Source organism: Ambystoma mexicanum, chromosome 2p (assembly GCF_040938575.1).
Source record: "Ambystoma mexicanum isolate Mex_15411 chromosome 2p, UKY_AmexF1_1, whole genome shotgun sequence".
NCBI lineage: Eukaryota > Metazoa > Chordata > Amphibia > Caudata > Ambystomatidae > Ambystoma > Ambystoma mexicanum.
Window position 1 is genome coordinate 36,503,700 of NC_090923.1, and position 27,925 is coordinate 36,531,624.

Here is a 27,925-nt window from a genome sequence, read left to right on the forward strand (position 1 = left end):
GCAGCTCTGCTGCTGCACCACACACGGTTCCAAACTTGCACTCGGCCCTCAGAGACTGAGCAATTCTTTCAAGGCCTTGCTTGACTTTTGCAACTGTTACCAGAGTGTGCAGGATGTCGGGGGAGGAATGAGTGCTCAGTTCACCCGCTTCCAACCCTCCACTGCCTAGTCCCATGAAGAGGCAGAAGCTTCGGCCACTTTGCCCGCTAGGACTGCAAGGAGGCAGTCTCTTACAAGACGAAGAGCAACCGATGGCCAGCGGATGCCTGCACCCCATTTGGTACCGGAACCACCTGGTAGGACGTTCCGTCGCACCCGTGTGTCGACTTCAACATGGCAAACATTCAGACTCCCATGTTACACGGGACATGTAAGAGCACAGTGCACACTTCGCTTCCAATCACATGGTTGCCTACGTTATGCTATTGTGAGCCACCCAGTAACAAGGTGGCGGAGTATGCGGGGTAGCACATTGAAACCTTACTGGGCTTTCATTCAAGGTGAGTTCTTCAAGAATTCAGAGCTTGTTCAAATCCGGACAGCCACAGGGAACGAAGTTTAGCTTTTGCACTCGATCCAGAAGTGTTGCACACGGGCGCCCTCTAGGGCATTCCTTGGGGTACAGCAAGCTGTTCACAAAACATTGCTGCCCAGACCTAGGACACCTAACAGATTGGCGATTTTTATTCTATATCGTTCACAGGCCTCGCAAATTCTTAAAATCCCACTCGCCATGCATGTAGATCACATACCCAACCTAAGAGAAATGCACTCACCCGTGGTGATAGAAGACACTATTCACCAGTACATGTCGCCAAAACCATCCTTCATACTTGGTGCCATGCTGCCACCCAAAAGGCAGCCATGCACAGTGAAACATGTTTGCCATTTACTGCAAAGTTTAGTGACAGTAATTGTCAAATAAAAGTGTCAAACACCCCTATACTTCCCAGCAAGGTAGAACACCATACACATGGCATGAAGTCACCCGTCAGAATAACACCAATGCGAGTGGCCTAGTAGATTTTGCGAGCACGGGTGAGAGTTTTAGCACCGGATAGGGTAAGAGAATGTATGTAACAGTTACTTTGAGGCTGCATTCTCAACACCTTTAGTAAAGGAGGTAATATGGTAGGGGGAGATTAGACAAGGGGCGAAGGAACTAGGGGACAGAAGACAATTTCAGCAAGCCAAGGAGGAGTGAAGATGGGAAGGGGGTCAAAGGATACATGGCGAGTGGAAGGGATCTGGGACAGTCGCGTTACAAGTTCTTGTAGACCAAGGGTGAGAGGGGGGGGTGGGAGAAGGAGAAGCAAACGGATACAATGGGGGAGAACACACGCAGATAAGCATTCTCAACGCTGACCTTTAACACAACACTATGGCCTTAATCAATCAACCCAAGGACTAAACGGATTTAGTGGGGGCTGAATCTTAGCCAAAGAAGTCAAGTTAAAATCCCGAAAATGAAGGGGGCCTTGGCAGAGCCTGCAAATACGTACAGCATATTTTATCTGCATGCAAGATAGTAAGCTTTCGTGCTGCAGGTACTAGTAAGACTCCGAGTAGAGGAAAAGCCAGCCAAATCTAGTTCAGCTGCAGCAGCGGCGGCCGGAGGATGGAAGGGGGGTGGGGGGGTGATAGGAGTCCAGCTGGATTGGAGAGCTATCCCCGAGCTGCAGAGAACCGCACCGCACCAGGGAGACCCAACAAAGACCGGTGAGCTTCTGGGAAGAGGCGGGTGGACAAAGGCAGAGCTGTCAAAGGCATGGTCAGACCCCGGAAGGTTTGACAGTGTACCGAAATCCAACCCACACGGCAAATGCCCCGCAACATCCCGAAATTGCACGGAGATGCCAAAAGAAGCTGGTGAGTTGGCCGAAGGGAAGAGGTTATCCCGGGGCGCTCCACAGAGATCAATTACAATTAAAAGACAGCAGAAGAGAGGGGCAAAGAGGGAGCAATTCCCCTTAACTAGAACATCAGTTTGGGGGAACCTGTAATCCGCATTGCCACCAGTTAAGAGACTATAAAAAGAGGCAAACATACAATCCTCCCCATAAGCGTTAGTGGGGAAGAAAGCATTGTGCAAGTCCGGTGGCGGAGGTTGCACTGAAGAGCCGAAGCAAGCATTGCCTGGCCAGCTCCTTGCTCCTCCTGATGCGGCAGAGTGTTCAGCACCAGGTAAGCCCAGCTGGGCTTGTAAAATGAAAATGGCTGCTGCCGTGTAGGCCTTGAGCCCATCAGAGTCCCCGATTGGTCTGCCTTGCATCTCGAAGACCAATTGAGGGAGTCGGCAGGTGAAGACAGCCCCTCCTCAAGGCCCACGAACATGGCCCCCGTCTGGTCATGCTGCACTCTGCTACCCCGCCTTGTCCCATTATCTGCCTGCCTTCCTGACGTCATCTGAAGCTCTGCCCCCCCCCTGTTCACCACTGCAGCTCCTGTCCCTGAAGTTAAGCGCGGCCCCCAAAGTGCTACCCCCTGCTTCCATTGTCTGATCTACCTTTTGCGCTCTTCTATATCCTGTTCCTAACCTCTCCCTGCAACTTCCTCATTGCGTTCATACTGGATCTACCTCCTCATTTGCTCAAAATCACTACTCCCTTACCAGTCGCTTCGCCTCCTGTCATTGTACTATAAGCTGGATGACCTGCCTCACTTTGCGTGAAAGCTATATTTAACGCACCAGCTTTTAGTGAGCATTTTGAATCTGGAGACTGCATGGACCCTTTTTCACTTCACACCCGACACTGTGCTTCATCAGATCTGCATCTATGGAGGGGATGCCTCAATCTGTTCCAGCCCAATGCCAGCCTCATAACCTGCTTATTTGGTTCAGCATAATCAATTGTATGTGCTTTTTCGATTACTGCCGTTTTTTTTGTAACATGTTAAACTTGCACCTCTGTCCTAGTAAAGCCAATCTGTATGCATTAATGTACCTACTGTTTTAAATGTCGGTCCCAATTTCCCTCCCTGTGAAATTCAAATCTGGGCATTGCAATCCACTGGCTGTGTTTAATTGTTGGGCCTATTCACCCTCATTGTGAAATTCAAGTCTAGGCGTCATGATCCACGGGCTGTGCCTTCTTGGGTTGCACTCTGGTATCATTCTCTCTGCTGTTTGTTGCAACCTAGATCTTTCCCCCCCCCCCCCAAACACTTGACCTACTGTTGGATTCCTCTGCGCCCGACCGGATGCTATGCCACCAGTTAGCTCTTCGTGCACTGAAGTCCCCTGGTCTCTACACCCACCACCCTGCGCCCATAGTGCTCGCCATCTCTCCCGTCTACTCCATCACCTATCCTACTGTTCTCCCGAACCCTGGACGGAAAACCTTTAAGCAAGCACTACTGGTCTCCAACCCAGGATTGCCCATTGCAGACACCCGCGTCAATGCTTCCTCTCACTGACATTCTCTTCACTGTCCCCTCGCCCGATTTATGGACTCCCGACATGGTCTCTACCCTATCCCCTTTTTCTTCCTCACCCAATAAAGGTGGAACCAGATGGGAAAATCTCTTGGCACACTTCCCATCATCTAGGTGCATCATTAATGTTTACCAGAATGGCACCATCATGGCCCAGGGCTTTCAGCCCAACCTCCTCCTTCTCGACAGGCAGCATCCATCTCATTAACTCCCCCCTCTCTTGCTTCTTCGACCACCAGCAGGTGTATCTCGTTCCCTGTACCCCACTTTGGAAGGCCTTTAAAAAAAAAAGGTGGCAACCAGGTGCACCTAGCCAATTCGCGTTCTGCTGTCAAAAACTCCTCCGACATCTGTCACCTCCTTGAAGACTTTGACCTTGACGTCCTTGCTCTCACCGATACGTGGGTTCAATACCAGCTCATTCACTGCTTTTGACACAGAGGGCTACAAGATCCTCACCAATCCCAGGTCTAACCAGTCTGTAGGCAGAGAACCCACACAATCCTACTCTTCCTTTGAATGCCTTGTCTGCAAGCTTTGCGTCTCTATCCTTTTGCTCACTCAAGCTACCAACTACAGGACCCCTGTACCGATCTCCCTCTTCCTTTCGGAGTGGGCTAACCTCGCCTCTCCTCTTCTGTAAGGCATAAAATAAGTAGTGTTGCGTAGGTTTGCTAATTAAATTGACACTTTTGTCGCATAGCTAGCAATTTCAATTACCTTGTTGAATGAAAGCACAGCTCAGCCGGCATTCCCATCTTGCCCTTGGGGCTCCCACCACCCACTTTTATTTGTTCACTGCAAGTTCAAAGAGGCTAATGGGAGACAGTGCAGCAGTAATCATCTCCTCCACCATTAAAAATTGCCAAAGGCATGTGTTGGAGTGCTAGCAGAGAAATGTTCTCTCCATAGAATTGCAAACCATAAGTTATCGGGATGATTAAACCAACTATATCCTTTCTGGCAAAGACCAGTATGGGTTATCTCTTATATTTTTAAAAGACCGTCCTGCAATTCTCTACCTAAAAATATAAGTTGTTACATGATGTATAATTAAAGTATTGCTTCTGTAAAACAGTGCATCGTCTCCATGTTGTTCAGTAAGGTTTAAGCTTTGGTATCTAAATCTCATAGTGTAAACAATATTTCATTTTGTTGTGGAAAGTGCAGCATATTGCAGAATGAACACTTGTGTACATGATCACAGGGCCAAATGCTTTTGATGGCAACTCTAATTCTGTGACTTGCTGGTTGCATATCTCTGTGGAACTGGTGTTCAACCTATGAGCCGATCCCAAACTCCTTGACCCTCTAGCTGATAACCCTTTATACCAGTGATATATGCAGGTTAGATGGCTGCAGAACTACAGTATTCCACCTAGTTTGCCCAGTTTTCTGCCTGCGATACTATCCACTCCGCTTAGGTTCTTTCCTCTAACATAATGAATACACACAACTAGAGGTTTATGCAATGTAGCGATCAATCTGTACAACTACAGATCTCCTGCAATGCCACACACTACTCTTTGCTCTAAGATCAGGATTATATTACTTATTAAAACCTGCGGCAGAGGCGGCCAATCCGGAAGCTGGGAGTGCAAGCATAATCTACAAGTAGCCACCCACATTTCATGCCGGGCCACTGCACATAACCTTCACCCCGCCCTTGGAGGCAGTGCCCCCTGCCAAGAAAGTGCCAAACCTCGGCCAACCCCCTGCCCACTGACCTGCATAACACCCTGCCCCCATTCAGTTGCTGGAAATACTGATTTCCAATCGCAGACATATGGGTAATTTCTTTTTAAGGGAAGCATGAACTGCGCAAAGCCTGGTTCCCTTAAAAACACACTACACTTCGATAGCTTCCACCCTAAAGACAGAGCGCTTACCATATAGTCAATTCTTAAGACTAAAAAGTATAGTCTTGAATACAGACACCCTACAGAAAAAATATGATTTGATGGCAGAGATATTCAAAGAACGGGATTACCCGATTGATATTCTAGAGGAGGAGATATCCAGATCATAATCACATACGAGGGAAGACCTCCTTAAACCAGGCCCAAAGAAAGAACACAAGGATGATACACACCCTTAAATGTTAAGTCAGCAAGATAATTAAGAATAACTGGGACCGATGATGCTAGACCCCCACCCTACATCGGCTATTCCTGGAGCCTACCATGATGGCACATAAGAGGGCAAAAACAAGTGGGATACTTTAGTGAGAACGGAGAGGCCCAAAAAATCCTCACAGAGAACACTTCACAAACCTAAATTTGGCACTTTTGCCTGTTTGAATTGTCAACAATGCTCCAGTTTTACTGAAGGGGACCACATAAGGCACCCTAATACGGGGAAGAAAATTAAATTTCATGATTATGCCCCATGCGATAGTAAGAACATGGTCTATGCACTAAAATGTCCTTATACCGCGCGCAAAGACCGATGGACAGAACACAAATCCAATCTCAGAACAGCCAATATTAGATTGCCAGTATACAGGCATTTTCATAACAACCGACACACTACAGCACAGATGAGGTGCGTCATCCTAGAAGGTGTACATCCCCCCCTCTAGAGGAGGTGATCTGTCAAAGACATTGGAACAGACATAACATTGGATCTACCTTCTGCAGGCAGTAACCCCACAGGGCATGAATGAGGAATTTGACCTAGGTCTATACATCTAAATTGACATGTGGATCAAGTGTCTATCAAACAGTAGCAAGCATATGAACTACCTTATTTGAGATGAATAAAGGTGTTTTACTAAGGGCCACCTCATGATTGGACAGGTGGACTAAGCGTCTTATCAGCATAGAGCATGGGTAAAGATACACTCCCTGCCTGAGGCGTTTGATCTGACTTTTGTCCACCATAACCTTGTTGTAACGCTCACCTGATTCTCGCAGAGGCGCCGGTCTTGACTGGGCGACTACCGTATCTTCAAAGGTGATGTGTAGCACCCGGTTGGCTCTTTGGGCTGGACCTCTGTGCACTGTATGCCTGACGTGTAGAGTAAGATGTCTTAGGTAAGTGAATGCCGAGCTCTCCATCTGCCTCGGGGCAGGGTGCTGTAACCAGTTTCTTCACTGGATAGGTAGCGCAGGCCTCTTGACTTCAGAGGACTGCTGTCCGTCGTTTACTGCACGAACGGTAAGTTTCGAGTCATTCAAATGTCTTTAAAGTCTTTAGTAATGATGTCTCTTGTTTTGCAGGGTTCCGGCGATGGCGAATGACGGGCTGAAGTGAGTTGAAGATGGAGCCCGTGTGATGAATAGAAGCGCCTGGAAGCACGTAAGTAAGCGCTTGATTTTGCAGGTACGAGTTTGGAGCGGCTGCAGGGTGCCGGAATACCCACTGGATTAGATGTGGAAAGGAGTAATGGCACGTGAGTATTAAAGTTCCCCAATGTCTTTAAACGCACCTTGTTTTGTCTTTCAGATGCGGGATGCAGCGCCGAAGGCCTCCGGAGCGTACGAAGAGTTGGTAAACTTTTGTCTTTCAGATGCCGGAATGCAGTGTGAAGACCTCCGGAGCGCACGAAGAGTAGGTAAGCCTTTGCCTTTCAGATGCCGGAATGCTAACCTGTTCTTTCTTGTCTTTATAGGTGTTGCTGAAGACTGGATTCAGGATGGTAAGCCTTTTTCCTTAGGCCCAGGACCGGATGCAGAAGACACGATGAGCGTTCTGCTGCAGAGGTTGCAGAATAACGCAAAGCAAGATTCATCCACCGGGTGTGGTTTAAATAGCCTCCTGTAGTGCTTAGGTGTCTCCTTCCACAGCCACGCCTAAGTAAGAAAAGAGTTCCTGGTAAGAAAAGAGTTCCTGCCTTCCAGAAGAGTTCCAGTGTTCTGAACCTAGGGAGTGGCTCCTGCCCCCACCCAACAGGAAAAGTAGTTCCAAACAGAAGAGGATCAGAGGCTCAACTGGCAGGCAAGTAAGCAGCATGGTCTGCTGAAGTTAAGTCCACCCAAGCATTATGAGCCCGGCGCTTCCAGCGCTGGGACTGGGCATATTTATGAGCCTGGTGCCACTGGCGCCAGGACTGGGTCCAAAAGGTCCCAATTGGGACTGGTTGGCACTCGGAACCTGGGTTATGGATCTGCTTCCAAGGGAGTTGGGAAAACCCTGACCTTTTGGAAGCAGAGATCATGACACTTGTGGTACATCTAATATGACACACATAGGACATTAACTTCTATTAGAATACATGGTAACATGAACCATGTCTTACGAGTATACCTGACATTTCCTGCTAGTTCTATCATGAACAAGATCGTACACTAGACTGTGCACTTGCATGAGTCAGACACACAAATCTATGTGGGTATTAGTATTATCTATGTTTTTATATAGTTTATTTTAACATGGCTTGCAACTCCAAACAACAACAATGTGAGATATAGATTGTTAGCCCCAGTGAGGGATGAGCAATTCAGGATATCAAACACAACCAGAGTCATTAGATAGTGCACTCTGTGGAGTCAGGCATTTTTACTCGAGTGAACACCGGTCTGATCATTCCTTATGCTAAGTGAACCTTTATATGACATGGCCTCACCATGTGGAATAGACTGATGGCACCAGAGAATTTTACCACTCAGGAAATTAATTTGTTGGACTTCTTAGTTTACCTTTTTTGGATCTAAAATGTATTTATTCATATACAGCATTCTGCACATAACATCCAGCTCCTCGATAGGATGCGTGATCCACCATGTGAGACTCCAGAAATCATTTTCTTTTCTAACTCAGGGCTGGAAGTAGCCATTCAGCACCACACGAACATCATGCATGTAAATTGGCACTATAGAATTCCAGGAGAATCACCATTATAGAACTCAATAGGGCAGTTAATAGTAGATCTCATTAGTACTTTGACCTTGGTCTCCCTAGATCACATAATCAAAAATCTGATTCAAGGAACCTTATATGGGAGTAATAAGTAGATCTCATTGGTACTCGAACCTAGGTACTAGAATACAAATTCTAAATTAACATATGGACACAGACACTACACACTATGTAGAATGGATTTTTTTACAATTGTGGCATCATCAGTATCACAATGCGATGTCATGACGGTATCCCGGTACGTCAATATTTCTGGCGCCCATCTTGCAGCGGCCTTGTGTTGCTCGTTTGGCACTCTGAGCTACGGCAAACATCTTATTACGTTTCCCCTCACTTGCATCAATTATAGAGTAAGTACCACTACAATGGGGGCAACATTTTGATCTTGATATTTGTACCACAGCACAACATCTTGTACACTTATTTTTAGACCAGCTTACACTGCCCAAGCTATATATGAGGGACAGATTGTCTCTTCCGTGAACTCCTGGATCACCACCAGACAACCTCATATTGAGGTGAGTGAACCACCCCAATTCTCTTTATGAAAACACAGAATGCATGCATTACATTTATTAAAATTGACAGTGGAATTAGACAAGATTACTCAGACTTCGGTCGTCTTATATTTAGGACAAAAATGGAACCTAGGTTAGCAGTTGATTCAGGAAGTTTCAGCGTCAATCACTGTCAGTTGAAGCGCAGAGTCAATTTGAAGTGTGGCGAGTTTACACTAGGGCTACAATCCATTGCAGAGCTAAAAACTGTACGGAATACAGCGTTTTAGCAGATTATCTGTCTCTACAGCCCAAGGCAAGACTTGCAATCCATAAGGGATAAAGGTGAGACAGCTTAAAACAAGGTTCTTTTGCTTTTTGGATACATCCTTGTATGATTAAGTTACCTTTATTATTCCTTGATTTACATTAGGAAAAGCAGAAGCTCTATCAAGTGACTGGATAGTTTATATTACTGTAGAAAGGATTATTCTGGAAAATACAACACACTTGTTTTGACATTTATGACATTGTGTAATGGAAAGATTACATTGTAGAGTCAGTGATTGGACAAATAGAAATGAACAACTACTTATGATTTTTTTCTGTATTATTTTGTAGAATTCAATGAAAACTACCCCTGATGAAGAAAGATTCTCTCGTAATGCATCGGGCCACAACAATAAATAAGCGCTGTGCTTAATCTAGATTACCTTTACAAGAGTTATGTTGATCAAGATTTACTTGGAGGTTATGTTAGATGGATTTAGAAACCATATGAGACACTCATTTGGTTTGTTTAAAAATCGTATATTGAATGTTTGGCTGTATTTTTTAGCCTGTGGAAGAGTGCAGGGGATGCAAATTCCCTACTTTTGGAACTTCTTAAAAACAAACAAAAAAGGATCAAAACCCCAGATGTCAGCTCTGAGTGCTAATAGCAATAAACATCGGTTTTCATGGATGCGCAGCGCTGGAATACTGCGCTTGCGCTTACCTTACTCGGACTTGAGGACCGTTAGTGCCCAAGTCCTCCCCCCTAAATTGGTAAATTAACGTCATATTGAAAAAAGTTTATATTAATGACAGGCAAGGACCATTTTGTCGACCTAGAATTGGCAATTCCCATGCCAGTCGCAAAACCATATTACGCGCTCTGGCTATGACTTTCTTTAACATTAGCAACTTTGTGGTTTTATGAAAGTTCTGAACCTTACACTGCAAATTATGGGTCAAGCATACAATAAAAGGACACAGCCCTGTGCAACACTGCCTGCACCCAGCTGCACAGTTCCGTGCACTGAAAAATGTTTTCAAATCATATTTAGAAAAAGAAAGCTGCAGCAAAATTACATTAAAGCATATAACACGTATACTTTACACCACGTCTGGACACAGGCACACCCTTCCTTCCATCTATCTATCCATCCATCCATGCACCATAGAATGCAGCTATTCCGGTCTAGAAGCACACATGGTCCACACTGAAACCCCTGACGTACCCCAACACCTCTGCCACTAGCATACAGCGACTACCAACGAAAATAAAATTCGGTATAGCTGGGCACACATCGAATCTTCAGCAATAGCACTCCTTCCTAAACCACCAACAGCGCCCACCCACGTGCCCGACCTTTGAACTGTTTGCTGGAGCCTAGCCAGCCACCTAAGCCAGCGAAAATGCACACAAGCATCTCTTAATGCTGTATTGTTGCACATTTTATGTCTTGGGTACAAAAGACTTCTGTTGACAATTACAAAATTGCTAATCAAATATGCTTGTTTGCTAATCAAGACATTTTTAATTAGCAAAACCTAATCAATTTCTGAAAATTAATTTATGCCTTGCTTCTGACTTCAACCTCTAAGCTTCTCCTCACCATTCTTCCGTCTGGTCCAACCCACTCAGTCGGTCACACCTTGAATGCGGTCATCTCAGCTGATTCCCTCGCTAACTCTCTCACTACTACCCTCTCCTGGTTGGACCATGCTATCCTCCCATCTAGAGCTCCAGGGCTCCCCAGCTGTGCCTCTGCTGGCACTGCCAGCTTCTTTCTCCGCCATTCGACTGATGAAGCGTGTGCCAGTAGCTGCTTTTGCTGCCTCCTTCACCCCCCACACTCCTGCTATTGACTTTCACACCGACTCAGCCCTTGCCAACCTTCACTTCTCCAACACCCCTGATATTCTTGTCCCCGCCATGAGGATCTGCATGATGCCTGCTTCCAAGTGCAATAGTTGGTATGATTCCGACCTAGTCTCGCTGAAACACAAGTGCAAAGTGGCAGAACAGAAGTGGCTGGGTTCTAGAACATCCTCGGACAAACTGGCCCGTCGCCTGCTCCAAAGGCAATACAGACTACATCAGCTTTAAGAAACAGGCCCATATCCAAGCCCGCATCTCTGGGGCCACAAACACCACAGCAGAACTTTTCAAAATCTGTAAAGAACTCGCCAATCCTACTGCAGTCTCCACTTCTCTCCCTTCCCAGGCCCGCTGCACAGCTCTGGCCTCCCATTTCACAACCAAAACGCAGGACATTCTGTATCTATTCCACTCCCCTCCCTCCTCTGCCTGCACGCAGACCTCTCTTGCCCCCCTCCCTCAACCCCCCTTCTTTCCTCCTTCTCACCCACTGCACCAGATGAGGTCACTACGACAGTCTGCTCTATGAAAGTCTCCTCCAAACAGGTGCTTCCCTGCTCCTCTAGGACTATCAAGGACAATATTGCCTCTCTCGCTCCCTCCTTGGCCGATTTCTGTAACCACACTATTGCCACTGGCTCCTTCCCTTCAACCCTCAAGCACTCCCTTGTGCACCCCATCCTAAAAAAGCCACCTGCGTACCCTTCCTGCCTGGCTAACTACCGCCCTATCCCCACTACCCCCTTTGTGAGGAAACATCTGCACATGCTGGTCCTCTCCCAACTAATCCATCACAAAGATTCTGCTGGCTGTCTTCACGACCACCAGTCTGGCTCCAGAGCAGCCAGAGGCACGGAAACTGCTCTCCTGAACACCCGTGATTACTTGCTCTCAAACCTTGATCCACATTTCCCTTAGAGCTTATCCTCCTCGACTTGGACAGTCATTCCATCCTCATAAGTCGACTCCGATTCCCTGGGCATCACGGACCGGGCACTGGATTGGTTGTCCTCTTTACTTACGAATCAGCCCTCCCAAGTGCAACTCGGCCTTTTTCACTCCTCTAGCTCACTCTTTACTTGTGGCGTCCGCCGGGGCTCTATCCTCTCGCTGTGGCTATTCAACATTTACCTTCCACCCGATGTCCACCTTCTCTCAACATTTCCAGTGTTATGCCGATGACACACAGCTCTCCTTTAAGCTACCCTCCTCTCCGTCCCCTCTCATTCCTGACTGCTATTCAGGCATGGTATGCTGCTATTGATCTCTACCTTAAACCAGTAAGACTGAGATCATTCTCATTGGGACTCCTGCCCCCTCCTTCCAGCCTACTCTGGCTGGCCTCCTTGGTCCCGTTCCCCTCACCCTCGCGTGAGGTTAAAAAGATTTCATCTTCAACTCCTCGTTCTCCTTCTCATCTCACTTGCCAAGAAGGCCCTCTTTAAGCTCCACCGCCTCAGAGGCATCCTCCCCTTCCTCCAGAAACTCAAGGTCTCCAAAGCTCTGGTTCTCTCCAGGTTGGACTACTGCAACAGCCTCTTCCTTCTCGATCGGCCCTCTTCAACTAATGCAGAATAGGACTGCAAGACTTATCCTTGGCCTCAAGCCCAGGGACTGCATCTATACAGCCCCAACATTTCTCCACTGGCTCCCGGTGGTTGCAATGATGAAATTCAAGACCCTCTGCATCATCTACAAGGCTGTCTGGGGACTGGGACCTTGCTACATCCGACTCCCTCTCTCTAAATACCTCCCTGCTAGAGTCCTTCAGTCCTCCAGCTCCAACCCTCTACAGATGAGACGTTTCTCCAAGCAGAGAGTGGGGTTAAATCTCTGCCTTCACAAGGAGCCTCTCTCTGGAACGGCCTCCCTGCCCCTCTCTGACTTGAGCCGGATCTCCTCAAGTTCCAGAAGCCTCTCAAGACCTTCCTTTTCTCCTCCTCCTACCCTCGCCTCCTCCCTTGCTTGTCTCTGCCCGCTAGGGTGACTGGTTGCCTCTGTCCTTTATGAGTCCTGGTAGGGCCAGGCCCTCCTTCGACCAGTCTCCCCCTCACGAACCCCTTTGACCTCGGGCACTCCCCTGTGACTAGCATATTGTGTCCGGTATACTCCAGTCCTTGCACTAATTGACCCACACCCCTTCCTCCCCAGGCACCTGCCCTCCTGGACTCCCCTTAACACTTGCTACGCTATTTGTATTTTATTTATTTGTAAAGCGCGCCGGGCCCAAGGGCATCTAGGCGCATAATCTTATAGAACACAGTTACGATTACGTACAGTATTGAAGGAGCATGACTCAACCAGTAAACAGACCATACTGGTATGAACCAGCTAACAGTATAACAGCATAAGTTGGATACAGTTAATATATACAAAAGAACAAAGGCATTATGTTCCAGTGATCGGAGCTCAGGACAGCAAAGCCATGTCAAGGTAGCACAGCAAGTATGTCAGTTGTTTTGTTCGAAGAGCCATGATTTGGTTTTGTTCTTAAAAGAATGTAAAGAGGGCTCAGTTCTGATAGAATTGGGGAGAGAGTTGCAGAGCTTGGAAGCCGGAACATGGAAGCTCACAACCCCTGCTTTTTGTAGTTTGAATCTGGGAAGGGAGAGACTCTGGGAATGGGCCGCTCTCAGAGGTTGTGTAGAAGTGTGGAGTGTGAGGCAGTTGGATAGGTAGGAGGGGGCCTTGTTGGCCAGGCACTTGTGCGTCAAGGCAAGAGTTTTCAGTGAGATGCTGTGCTTGACCGCAAGCCAATGAGATTACTTCTGTGGTCGGAGATATGTGGGTTTCTCTGAATATTTAATGCCGCTCTAATGGCATTGTTCTGGGAGCCCCCCCCCAACCACTGCAATTGCAAAATCCGAATGTCACAAGGCATAGTAGGACGGTTACAGATTGTTCACCCCTATTCTCCGCCACCCCCTCGTTTTCATGTGGCGCCTGGAAAACTTTTTGCTGAATAGGCACCATACAAATGTTCAATAAATAAAAATAAACGTGGAACAAGCATTGCCATTACCACAAACAGAAGAAAACACTGACAGTTGCTTTGAAGTGGAAGTTAATCCTGGCAGGAGAGTAAACTAGGATAGGAAGAGTTGTTTTACTGACAGGATCTTGCTCGTGCTTTTTGAAAGTTGTAGACAGGAAAGAAAGTATTGTGGAAAGGAAAGAAAGTAAACACTTTGTCAGGATGATAAACTATTGTTTGACAGGAGACGTTTGCTGTGCTGTTCTGACAAAGTAGTCTACAGAAAGGATAATCACACCTCTCTAAAATAATGATTTTCATCTTGGGAAGAGTGCTTTGGGAAAGAGACAGTTGCTTTGGGTTTTCTGTGAACAAGTGGTTTTGTGAAAGACATTTTCGTTAACAATGCAAAGACGTGTTCGATGGCAAAGACATTTGCCATTGAACTGAATAACACACTGTAGAAACAGAAGGTCTTCCTGAATGGATTCAGGGAAAGTGAATCCAACCGTGGTCACAAGGATTGCTTTGTGAGAACTATAATTTTGAACTTTTACACACTTGTTGAAAGAGAAATGTACTTTTTGCATTTTGGTTGTGTATTATAGTGTGAGGGTCTGATACATTAGGGACAAAATGTTATTTTACCATTAATTTTAGTTTGCTAGGTAGGAACATTCTCGTTAAAGTAGGGACAGATATGCGTTCATCCCATCGCAATATAACTTAAATAAATATGGCAAACATTGAGAAAAATACAGCTTTGTGTCCATCTCTCATTTCTAACCACTCCCAAGTCACACTAGTCAAAACAGGAAAGGTCACCTAAAACGTACCTATTTCTTAAGTCATTCATGGGAAAAAGTAGAAATGTTATTTTCTGTGGAATAGACACTGCATAGGCACATTTTGCACACAAAAAAAGCACCAACAAAAAAAAAAAGAAGAATCCTGATATTTTTGTAGTTTTCAGAAATTCAAAATGTTCTCTATTTTTGTCCTACACCCCTCCAAAAAAAAAAAAAAAAATGAAAAACATATACACTTTATTTGTTCAAAATAATCTAGAGCGAATAAGGGCGCTTCTTCCCCCTTACTTTTTTTTTTAATTAGTGAACTTTTCACAAAAGCAACATCTTGCAGTAACACTAAATATGCAAACAGCAGTACATAAATAGAAAAGATATATAAATATTCATTACTAACACTCAAACATTTCTAAAACATTACTAAAAATATAATTTGCACAGTAACATTTAAAACATTAGAAATTAGTAATTTAAGACAACCCTAAAACTCTTAAGGAAAGTACATCTATCATCTTAACCGTGGCTTCACCATGGGAACAGTTCATTTTTAAAAAACGCAGCGCAGCAAGAACTTGATCCATTTGGTTTTTGGGTAAAAAAATATTGCCAAACTAAGCCCGTCCATAACAAAATATGATCCGGGATCAAATGATTAAAGTGATTTACACGACGAGGGGTTAAAGCAATGCATACAATCAATAAATGATAAACCTCGATGACGCCCTCTTTTATTATTATATTATTTATTTACCGCGGACCTAGTTGTGAGAAGCAACAGAGCGCTTTACAGAGGTATACACCAATACAGATACATAACAGAGCTCCTTTACACTGTCTGCAGCACCTTTAATTGCGTTCCATCCCATCTCTCCCTCCCCCATGATTACTTTGGTAGGGAAGAGTTTAGAGGCAGAGGCGCACGATTTGCGTGCACGGATAATGGTCCATTTTTGTAGATGAGGGAGCACTCCTGGAGGTCTTATGTCTAACAGTATTACGGAAAACCAACTCTCAAAATCTCCGGACCTTTTCAATAGTATCTATCCAGTCGATCTCCCACAGTTTTATTTCGCCCCATCAGGCAACAGCTGTAGCAGTTCAAAGGTCAAACCATATTGCGTGGCACTTTTCTGTCCACCTGTTCAAAGGATTGGAGGCGCGTTTTTCTACAAGTTGAATTAATGGATATTATTTTCTGCAAAGACAACTTTTTCCAACAACCATAGATTTGAATCAAAGCTATCAAAAAGGTAAAGGACTTACCACTCCGGATTTGTAGCACTGAATAATAGTGTGGTTGACAGCACTAACACGCCACACTCATCAGGAGGGGTTTGCAGAGAGTGTAAAAAAGCGGGGCACATGGGTCTACCATGTGAGCACCCCTGCCTTTGATTAAAGACCTTGGGGGATGGGAGCTTTAAGTGGTAAGACGCCTGATTGGGAAAAGGCGGTTGGGCAACAGGGTGATAACTAGGCATGAAGAATTGCTCAGCCTTGGGGCTGTTAGGGAGCTGAGAGGGTTCTGCTGCTATTGGCTAGGTGAGACACTTAGCTTGCTTTTTTGATAAACTCCTCCAGATGGGGTAACAGTGACTGGGTAACAGCCCCAGACAGCAACTTTCTTCAGATGATTTCTTATTAAAGTGTGTTTGGTGTTACAATGAATGGCAAATTATGACTAGAGTAGGTTAAAATAGTTAGATTCCCTACACTCTCCATGGGGTCTCTTGGCAGTAGCAAGGTGTCTAGGCTTTCTACACAAGATCATTGTTTTGTACCATTGCCAGAGCCTCCTTTTGGTGTCCCTCATTGTAATTTGATACAGGACGGCTGTATTCCAGTTTGGTCCTAAAATGTTACTTGTTTCATCCACACTGCACCCCAGTTATCTCCAACATGTCAGGAGTTGTTCAAACGCCCTTCCCCCAACCCCAATTAGCTCGCATTTGGGCACGCTAGCATGCTGGTTGCGATAACCACAGCCAAGTTCTTTTCTTTTGTTCACACTTGCCATAGACAAAGTAATATTGCACACCAGACATGACTTCCAACTGCATGGCCGTGGAGATGGACGATAAAGAGATATTTTTAAGGATAGATAATCATGAAAGACGACCGTATAAGCAGTCATTGTGCCTTACTTATGGACCTTCCCTGCATACCCTGAAGTCAGAGAAACCAAAGTCTTGGGTCAAATTAATAATTTGCATAAAAAGCGCAAGAAAGAATACTTTACCCAACTGCTTCATGTTGGGATTAAAATCCACGCAGGTCACAGTATCCCGATGGCCTTTAAAATGTCGTTCCAGCGAAGGGTCTTCCTGAAAATCAAATTATAATGAAAAAAGTTATATGTGAAGCTCCCAAACCTCATAGGAGCTCAAAAGCACCCACAACCGTACTCCCTTCAAACTGCCAATTACAAGTCAAGCTCTATCTGCATGCTTCAAGATCTGCAAGGATGGGTTTTGACTCAAGATCTGCGAGGTCTAGCACACAACCTGGTCTGTATCAGAGATCCGCTGGCACTGCTCTACTGTATAGTCAGAGAACAACATCAAAGCAAGGTTGGTGGTCCCACCCTCGTCTGTATCGGAGATCGCTGGCACTGCTCTACTGTATAGTCAGAGAACGCCATCAACGCAAGGTTGGCGGGGCACACCCTGGTCTGTATCAGAGATCCGCTGGCAAAGCTCTACTGTATAGTCAGAGAACGCCATCAGAGCAAGGTTGGTGGGGCACACCCTGGTCTGTATCAGAGATCCGCTGGCAAAGCTCTACTGTATAGTCAGAGAACGCCATCAGAGCAAGGTTGGTGGGGCACACCCTGGTCTGTATCAGAGATCCGCCGGCAGAGCTCTACTGTATAGTCAGAGAATGCTAGCAAAGCAAGGTTGGTGATGCACACCCTGGTCTGTATCGCAGATCGCTGGCACTACTCTACTGTATAGTCAGAGAACGCCATAAGAGCAAGGTTGGCGGGGCACACCCTGGTCTGTATCAGAGATTCGCCGGCAGAGCTCTACTGTATATTCAGAGAACGCCACCAAAGCAAGGTTGGTGCGCATGAGAGCTTACCTTTTGAAACCCCCCTCCAGTGGGCATTAGACCTCAGAATATACATTAAAACAAATCTATGTACTTAATCATATAAACTCTGAAGCAAAACGCTTTACACAAATGGACAAGATTGTACAAACTCATGTGTGGTGGACATGTATACTGCGGCAGAGGCAACCGAAGAAATAAATGCTGGAAAAGGTGTGCATTATTCCAAGAGAGACGAGCATCCATACCTAGATTTGCTATTGGAAAAATAGGTTGCCTATATGGACAATGGCATTGTCTTTTAAAACAATACTTAAGGGCACGGCCTGGATGCCTTAGAAAGATGGCCGTTCTCCTAGAGAGCACTGCCATCACTGCTCCGTTCAGTCAGCAAGCCACAAACGTTGTACTTGCCTTTGGCTACTGAGAACTTGTAATCGATTACAATACGAGTAAGAAACGGTCTGCTGTATGCAGGATTCACAATTGCTGGGAGCTATTAAGCTCCTGCTTGTAGTCTTGGAGAGCCTTGTTAGCTTTACACCACACCCTACCAGGAGCTACTTTTGGCTCCCCAGACCAACTGGTGCCATACAAAGATAGCAATATGGCATGGACTTTGTGTATTTATCAAAGTGTATAAAGAAGCATTAGAAGAGATTTAAACCATAATGGATCATATATAGAGGACAAGTTAAAGTGTGCATCTCATGTGTAAATTAAAATGCTGTGTACTTGCCTCCTGGTCCCCCAGAGGTAGCTCCTGCCTAGTGGGTGATGCCCAATACCCAGGAACTGGTTTTAACTCCTGCTCATGGAACTTTATTTTCGAGTGGTGGGATGGGGAGGTGAGTGACTTTATGCCTAGCTAGTAGCATGCAAATGATTGACAAAAGTGGAGAGGAACCAATTGAGGTCAGGCACCAGCGATTTGTTTTCTGGAATTGAACTGGTACCTTCTCGGAATGTATGGCAGTCATCCCAGCTGCCTCTGCAATTCCTTGTGTGTGCCCGCCCGCCTAGAGCTCAGTAACAATGGATGCTCCTTGCATTGCAATGCTGCTCACTACAGCAAAGAGTATGGGCAGTGATCACTTGGGAGTTGCTCTCGGCCAGCTGTGCAGTCCAGCTGATTGGAAGCAATGTTACAGCTGCATATTACAGCATGGTTTTGGAAGTGGAAAAAGAGGTGATGTGGTGGAGGACCTTAAGGAGATAAATAGGCCATGTCAGATAAGTTGAATTTTTGAGGCAAAGTGTCTAGTAGGAAAGTGCACAAGGGCGGGGGGGAGGGGCTGTATGAAAATCTGACTTTTGCCCCTAGGAGAATGTTGCTGGATCCCCCTGCCCGTCGTCACCCTCTGGACAGGCAATTATAGAGAGGCTTTGCAAGACCAAGTAGGCTACCTATTAGCTGAATAAACTAAATAGGGCTGTGTTCAAGTTAGAGGGATGAGTGGACATCGACAATGCTGCAGAAAAGATCATTGGAGCTCACGGACAACATGAAAAATATGACAGGTTACATCTTCATTAGTCGGAGAGAACAAGAAGCTGAGAGCACTTGCAGAGAGACTGAAAAATGGTCAGAATGCACCATATGCATGCAGGATTGGTTTTCTGCAAGAGTTTGAGTGGTTAGATTTTAAAGATGCCTGTCCCACCCCGCAGTTACAAAGTACCTGGCTCAGTATTTAACAATCAGTCATCGTCTGCCATAGACTTGTCATTAACTTGTCATTAGTGGGGGGATATACATGGGACTAGAAGAGTGCTGGCCTTACTTGAACGGTACAGGTGAGATTTGAGGCTGACAAGTGGAACATTTTGAGACGATGACATCCTGTAAACTTGTTTATTTATTAATTCTATGTTATTATTTAAAGCTTCAAGCTGTAGCAGTGTTTCATTTACAGAGCGCCTTACACCATGGTCACAACGTGCTGTAGTTTGAACGCCATCAGGAACCATAGTCAAGGTATGGGAGATTTGAGGAGGCGCTACTATGCGTGTGTGCCTATTGGCCAATGCGAGAATATCAAGGGGTGGCCAAGTCCTTGTTAACCACCCATGTCAACCTAGCATGTGGATGGCTGGTGAGAAGTAATCTAGAGATGGTATGGGAGAGCGGGATAGTCACGTGTGCAACTCTCTATCAAAATCTTGTAGTGAAAAAAAGATGCATTCTTATGGCAGAGGTGTTGTGCAAAGTCTCTTCAAGTGGTTTATGATGGCAGAAGCGTGCGTGTCGTCGGCTAGAACTCCATATGAATGAATTGCGACAAGGTTCAAAACATTCGCTATTCTACTAGTTACCTGCACTAGACACGTTGGATACACTCCAAATCACCTAGAGTCAGAAGCTAGATGGTACAGGCGCTACCTGCAGTACATAGGCTACCTACACAATTATTCTACACAGTACATATTGGCTAACCTATGCAATTCTTCTAAGTGCAGCATATTGGCAAACCTTCACAATTCTTCTGCGTATGATACATGGTACGACGTCCTTTCATCGCGGGATGTAATTTCGATGCGTTTTTTAGAAAAGTATATATGGGGTGTGGGTGTTTGGGAATTGATATACGAAATTAAAGGTGATGGGGAGCTGAGGGGAGGAGACAGGGGAACCTCCCAAGAATAAAAAAATGATGGAGTTTTTTTCATTAAAAATACACAGAGTCCATCGAAATTACATCCTGCGATGAAAAGACGTGGAACCCGATACATAGAAGAATTGTGAAGGTTAGACTAAGTGCAGCATATTGCCTAACCTTCACAATTCTTCCAAGTGCAGCATATTGCCTAACCTTCACAATTCTTCCAAGTGCAGCATATTGCCTAACCTTCACAATTCTTCCAATTGCAGCATATTGGCAAACCTTCACAATTCTTCCAAGTGCAGCATATTGCCTAACCTTCACAATTCTTCCAATTGCAGCATATTGGCAAACCTTCACAATTCTTCCAAGTGCAGCATATTGCCTAACCTTCACAATTCTTCCAAGTGCAGCATATTGCCTAACCTTCACAATTCTTCCAAGTGCAGCATATTGCCTAACCTTCACAATTCTTCCAAGTGCAGCATATTGCCTAACCTTCACAATTCTTCCAAGTGCAGCATATTGGCAAACCTTCACAATTCTTCCAAGTGCAGCATATTGGCAAACCTTCACAATTCTTCCAAGTGCAGCATATTGGCAAACCTTCACAATTCTTCCAAGTGCAGCATATTGGCAAACCTTCACAATTCTTCCAAGTGCAGCATATTGGCAAACCTTCACAATTCTTCCAAGTGCAGCATATTGGCAAACCTTCACAATTCTTCCAAGTGCAGCATATTGGCAAACCTTCACAATTCTTCCAAGTGCAGCATTTTGGCAAACAGTGTGCCGTGTAGGCTACGCACAGGTGCAGAAGGTGCAGCGCCTCTGAATGGAGGGACTGGTCTATGGCCCCTCCACAGATATGGGGGGTTCAGAGTATTTACACTGAGGGGTAGGTTTCTGACCCTCTGCCCACCACTTAGATGGTGCAGTGTTGTTTACAGTGAGGGTCTGACAAAAGTATCTTCTAAGGACCCTATTAGAGGTTGTAGAGTGTCCACATTAGAGGATGTACTTTTTAAGCGAGTGACTCCGAGTCGCACCAAGATTCCTTGCAGGCCATAAGGGACAAACATTTGGTGTCGGTCCACCGACATTACTTGCAGAGGGTGGAGCGTCTTTACAATGAGGATCTGAGCTCTGCCCACCCCCAAAACATGAGGGTCTCAATGAGGATCTGGTGTCTTCCCACCCCCATTACTTGCAGAAGGCGATAGGTCCTTACAATGAGGATCTGGTGTTTGCCCAACTCCATTACTTGCTTCTTTAGACCTCTCAATGGCCTTGGATTTAGTATCCCGTAACTGGTTATGGACTCAGCTACGCGATTGGGGCTTGCCCATGGGTCTTTTAAGAATCCTGATCTATCTCCATAAGGGGACTTTCATACAAGATAGACTCAATGCGGAAAGGATAATGTCCAGGGAAATGAACACTTGTTCTGGCCTATGGCAGGGCTGTGTTTCATCCCCCTGTCTAATTTATACATGGCGGACATTGGGAAAACCCTAGACGATGTTGCCTTTGTGAGCCCTCAGCTGGGGGACATGCTAGTAACTTGGATAGCCTGTGCTGAGGATTTTATTGTTTTAGATAGGAACCACATTGGACTCCAGAGCCGCCTGAGAGCTCTTGAAAGTTATATGAAAATGTGCCAACTGAAAATCAAGCTCTTGAAAAACTAAAATAGTAACATTTTGTAAAGAGGGTAAAAAATGTAGGCATGCTTGGTATATTGATGAAGAGCAACTAGAGATAAACTTCTAAATTATATTTAGGCACATCCTGGAAAATCACTACTTGGGGATAGGCTCAAGAAAAAACACTCACTCTTGCTGGGCAGATGAAGGCAATCGATCGGAAAGTTGGCACACTACCAGAGCTAACATTTTATAGAGGAAAAGTGATCCCTAAACTGGTCTATGGGTTAGAAGTCTTTCCAATCTAGCTAACAGAGGAGGTAGTTTCTTATGAAACTTTGACTGAGAGAAAAGTGCTATACTTCCTGCCCCAATGTATTCCGATGGGAGTCATGCGAGGGATCACATGGGGGATTTCCTGTAAAAGACTTTATAGTACATTGTGTTGAAAAATGCAAGAACTCGAAGTAAATGTGGAGTTGCTAATCCAAAATCCAGCTCGTGTAAAACTGAGAATCATGCAGAGCGACTGGATACTTGGAACCTAATCGGAGAGCACCCACTATGATCGAGATCACGACTGGCACATAAAAGAAATGGGGAGGTGGAATTATATGTGCGAAAATGTCCTGATCGTAATATGTAAATAAGATTCTGCATGAATGTAACTAATACCAATGAAATTGCCTGTCTACAAAGCAGTTTACCTAAAAGTATGGCGTTTTTCTTCAGAATCTACAAAAGAAAAGCGTACAACTAGGAAGGATATAAAACATCTTATCTCTTGCCCGGGTTCGACTATGCAACGTTGTACATTATCTGGCTGCTGTGGATGGAGAAAATCTTTGGTCATATATTTTGAGAGGCAGGAAGTAGATCTGTATTGTCTTTAATACTAGTAAAACAATTTAAAAATGTGTGGTTTATCATCTTTTTTTCTTTTTTAATTATTGTTTAGTAACTTATTCTAGGTATAATAGTGATAAGTACCATATGACATGAATCTTAATCCGTCTTTTAGATATGAACATTTTGATGAATTTGGCCAATGCTTTATATCTTATTCTATATATGTTTTAATGTTTACCTCGTATCAAATTGTAGAGGTTTATTTTAAAACAAAAAACAATAAAATGAATTACTTGCAGAGGGTAGTGGGTCTTTACAGTGAGGATCTGGTGTCTGCCAATTACTTGCTGAGGGCATTTACAGTGTGCCTGGTGTCTGTCCATCCCCATTACTTGCAGTGGGTGAAGGGAAGTTGTAGTGAGGACCTGGTGTCTGCCCAACCCCATCACTTGCAGAGGGTGGATTTATGGTGAGGACCTGGTGTCTGCCCACCCCATCACTTGCAGAGGGTGGTGGGGATTTATGGTGAGGACCTGGTATCTGCCCATCACTTGCAGAGGGTGGATTTATGGTGAGGACCTGGTGTCTGCCCACCCCATCACTTGCAGAGGGTGGTGGGGATTTATGGTGAGGACCTGGTATCTGCCCATCACTTGCAGAGGGTGGTGGGGATTTATAGTGAGGACCTGGTGTCCGCCCACCCCCATCACTTGCAGAGGGTGGTGGGGATTTATAGTGAGGACCTGGTGTCCGTCCACCCCCATCACTTGCAGAGGGTGAAGGGGAGTTATAGTGAGGGTCTTGCAGGGAATGAAGGGGAGTTATAGTGAGGGTCTTGCAGGGAATGAAGGGGAGTTATAGTGAGGGTCTTGCAGGGAATGAAGGGGAGTTATAGTGAGGGTCTTGCAGGGAATGTAGGGGAGTTATAGTGAGGGTCTTGCAGGGAATGAAGGGGAGTTATAGTGAGGGTCTTGCAGGGAATGAAGGGGAGTTATAGTGAGGGTCTTGCAGGGAATGTAGGGGAGTTATAGTGAGGGTCTTGCAGGGAATGAAGGGGAGTTATAGTGCGGGTCTGGTGGCTGCCCACCTCCATCACTTGCAGAGGGTGAAGGGGATGTATAGTGCGGGTCTGGTGGCTGCCCATCACTTGCAGGGAATGAAGGGGAGTTATAGTGAGGGTCTGGTGTAGGGAATGAAGAGGAGTTATAGTGAGGGTCTTGCAGGGAATGAAGGGGAGTTATCGTGAGGGTCTGTTGTCTGCCCATCACTTGCAGGGAATGAAGGGGAGTTATAGTGAGGGTCTGTTGTCTGCCCATCACTTGCAGGGAATGAAGGGGAGTTATAGTGAGGGTCTGTTGTCTGCCCATCACTTGCAGGGAATGAAGGGGAGTTATAGTGAGGGTCTTGCAGGGAATGAAGGGGAGTTACAGTGAGGGTCTGGTGTCTGCCCATCACTTGCAGGGAATGAAGGGGAGTTACAGTGAGGGTCTGGTGTCTGCCCATCACTTGCAGGGAATGAAGGGGAGTTATAGTGAGGGTCTTGCAGGGAATGAAGGGGAGTTACAGTGAGGCTCTGGCAGGGAACGAAGGGGAGTTACAGTGAGGCTCTGGCAGGGAACGAAGGGGAGTTACAGTGAGGCTCTGGCAGGGAATGAAGGGGAGTTACAGTGAGGCTCTTGCAGGGAATGAAGGGGAGTTACAGTGAGGGTCTGGTGTCTGCCCATCACTTGCAGGGAATGAAGGGGAGTTACAGTGAGGGTCTGGTGTCTGCCCATCACTTGCAGGGAATGAAGGGGAGTTATAGTGAGGCTCTTGCAGGGAATGAAGGGGAGTTACAGTGAGGCTCTGGCAGGGAACGAAGGGGAGTTACAGTGAGGCTCTGGCAGGGAACGAAGGGGAGTTACAGTGAGGCTCTGGCAGGGAATGAAGGGGAGTTACAGTGAGGCTCTTGCAGGGAATGAAGGGGAGTTACAGTGAGGGTCTGGTGTCTGCCCATCACTTGCAGGGAATGAAGGGGAGTTACAGTGAGGGTCTGGTGTCTGCCCATCACTTGCAGGGAATGAAGGGGAGTTACAGTGAGGGTCTGGTGTCTGCCCATCACTTGCAGGGAATGAAGGGGAGTTACAGTGAGGGTCTGGTGTCTGCCCATCACTTGCAGGGAATGAAGGGGAGTTACAGTGAGGGTCTGGTGTCTGCCCATCACTTGCAGGGAATGAAGGGGAGTTACAGTGAGGGTCTGGTGTCTGCCCATCACTTGCAGGGAATGAAAGGAAGTCATAGTGAGGCTCTTGCAGGGAATGAAGGGGAGTTATAGTGAGGCTCTTGCAGGGAATGAAGGGGAGTTATAGTGAGGCTCTTGCAGGGAATGAAGGGGAGTTATAGTGAGGCTCTTGCAGGGAATGAAGGGGAGTTATAGTGAGGCTCTTGCAGGGAATGAAGGGGAGTTATAGTGAGGGTCTGTTGTCTGCCCATCACCTGCAGGGAATGAAGGGGAGTTATAGTGAGGGTCTGTTGTCTGCCCATCACTTGCAGGGAATGAAGGGGAGTTATAGTGAGGGTCTTGCAGGGAATGAAGGGGAGTTATAGTGAGGGTCTGGTGCCTGCCCATCACTTGCAGGGATGTGAGGGGAGTTATAGTGAGGGTCTTGCAGGGAATGAAGGGGGGTTATAGTGAGGGTCTTGCAGGGAATGAAGGGGAGTTACAGTGAGGGTCTGGTGTCTGCCCATCACTTGCAGGGAATGAAGGGGAGTTACAGTGAGGCTCTGGCAGGGAATGAAGGGGAGTTACAGTGAGGCTCTGGCAGGGAATGAAGGGGAGTTACAGTGAGGCTCTGGCAGGGAATGAAGGGGAGTTACAGTGAGGCTCTGGCAGGGAATGAAGGGGAGTTACAGTGAGGCTCTGGCAGGGAATGAAGGGGAGTTACAGTGAGGCTCTGGCAGGGAATGAAGGGGAGTTACAGTGAGGCTCTTGCAGGGAATGAAGGGGAGTTACAGTGAGGCTCTTGCAGGGAATGAAGGGGAGTTACAGTGAGGGTCTGGTGTCTGCCCATCACTTGCAGGGAATGAAGGGGAGTTACAGTGAGGGTCTGGTGTCTGCCCATCACTTGCAGGGAATGAAGGGGAGTTACAGTGAGGGTCTGGTGTCTGCCCATCACTTGCAGGGAATGAAGGGGAGTTACAGTGAGGGTCTGTGTGGGGACATCACGTGATCGCGGGAGCGTGTTCTCGCGAGATCTCGATACACGGGATCTCGCGAGCCCACGCTCCGCGGGAAAACGTTCCCGCTTCAGAGTTGGCGCCCTGCCAGCTAGAGCGGTTGTACAGGAGCGCTGCTCCTGAGTACAGAAAAAGGAGAATCAACTCCAGAACCATCACTACAGCTCATAGGGCAAAACACCACAGCCACTGGAGGCTTCATGGGGGCCCTATGAGTTTACGGCGTGCCACCGGTGAGCACAACCCTTCCACAGTGAAGTAACTGGGGAAGCACAGGGCACAGGACTTGGTCAGTTAACAGTGAGTAAGCGCCCTGCGCCACCAGTCCGCCTTAAGACATTCTCCCTTGTTCTCAGTCAATAAAGACTGTCAGAAACCCTACTGCGTCCTGTCATCCATTCAGGACACAACATATCTGGCGACGAGGATACCTGAAGTCCCACGGACCCACCATGCAAGGCGCCACGCCACCCCCTGCGTTTCTCCCCCTGCCAGGGACACCGGCGATTCCGTGGATGCAATGGGAACCCCTTTTTTCCACCTACTTGGAAGCGGTGGGCGGCACGCGATATGCCCCCATCAGGAAGAGGGCGATGCTGTTGAATGCGCTAGGGGTTGAAGGTCAGCGTATCTTTGCAGGCCTTAAAGAAATACCGGCGGCCGACGAAGACGCCGATGACGACGACGTGTACAAAGAAGCCACGCGTCGCATCATGAAGAGGTTCACTAATAAGGAGAATATTGTACTGCATAGGTTGAGATTCTACACTCGCAAACAGGAAGGGAGCGAAACCGTGGATGACTACATCACCAGGATGAGGGAACTCGCTTCTCTGTGCGCCTTCGGAGAAAATGCAGAACAGGTCATCTGCGACATGCTCGTCGTCCACACCAACTCTAGGAAAGTGCAGGACAAATTCATCCAGGAGAAGGAGGTCACCCTCGATAAAGCCATCCAGATTGCCAGGGCGGAGGAAGAAACCTCCAGCAGACGCAAGGAGGCGGGAAGTCACCTGCCTGTGCCCGAAATGGCGGCGCTACAATGGAGAGGTCGCAGAGACAAACAATCCCGCGACGGCCCCAAGGACAAAAGTCCCAGGAAAAAGGAGGCACCGAAATGCTACAGATGCGCCAGTCTCAAGCACATGGCGAACGATCGCGACTGTCCCGCCAGGAATAAAGAATGCTCCAAGTGCGGACGCATTGGCCACGTGGCTCCAGCATGCACGTGGCGGGAGAAAACCGTGTCCCGTGTCGACTGTGACTGCACCTCCACCGATGAGGATGAACTGCTGGACAGACCCATGGTTGTCATGGTCAATGCCCCCCATGCCAGGAGAGAAAAGCCCCACTGCACCATTAAAGTGGACGGAATGGAAACGCGTGTCATGGCTGATTCGGGATCCGACCTCACCATTCTGCCCATCGACACGTACAAGGAGATGATGGGACAAGAAAGAGTGGAGATTAGATCCACCAGGCAAAAACCCACCGTGTTTGGAGGGGCAACGGTCGACCTGTTGGGCTACATCAAGGCCCGCATCGATTTCAAGGGGAGGTCTACCACCACCAAGGTGTATTTTTCCCCCAAAGGTCCAGCCGTGCTGGGGTGGGATGACCAACACAAACTCAGCATGAAACTAGATCCCAGCACTCCGGAACAGGTGCTCATGATCTCGTCAGGAGCAGCGCAAAACTATAAGGAGATCTTTCCAAACCTGTTCTCCGAGAGACCGGGAAAAGTGAGAAACTTCGTACACAAAATTCGACTGAAACCCAACGCCACCCCAGTCAAGCACAAAGTAAGGGCGGTACCTGCCACCGCAAGACCAGCTTTGG

At 46.7% G+C, this 27,925-nt stretch overlaps 1 protein-coding gene across 2 annotated transcripts in view; it reads right to left on the bottom strand.

Moving 5' to 3' along the window:
- The window catches only part of POC1A (POC1 centriolar protein A), a 197,700-nt gene that overhangs the window by 165,379 nt on the left and 4,396 nt on the right, over positions 1 to 27,925 (bottom strand). For both annotated transcript variants that reach the window (XM_069643195.1, XM_069643196.1), the window contains exon 2: positions 16,961 to 17,045. In XM_069643195.1, the coding sequence (XP_069499296.1) occupies positions 16,961 to 17,045 (85 nt within the window). The remainder of the gene's footprint in view (positions 1 to 16,960; positions 17,046 to 27,925) is intronic.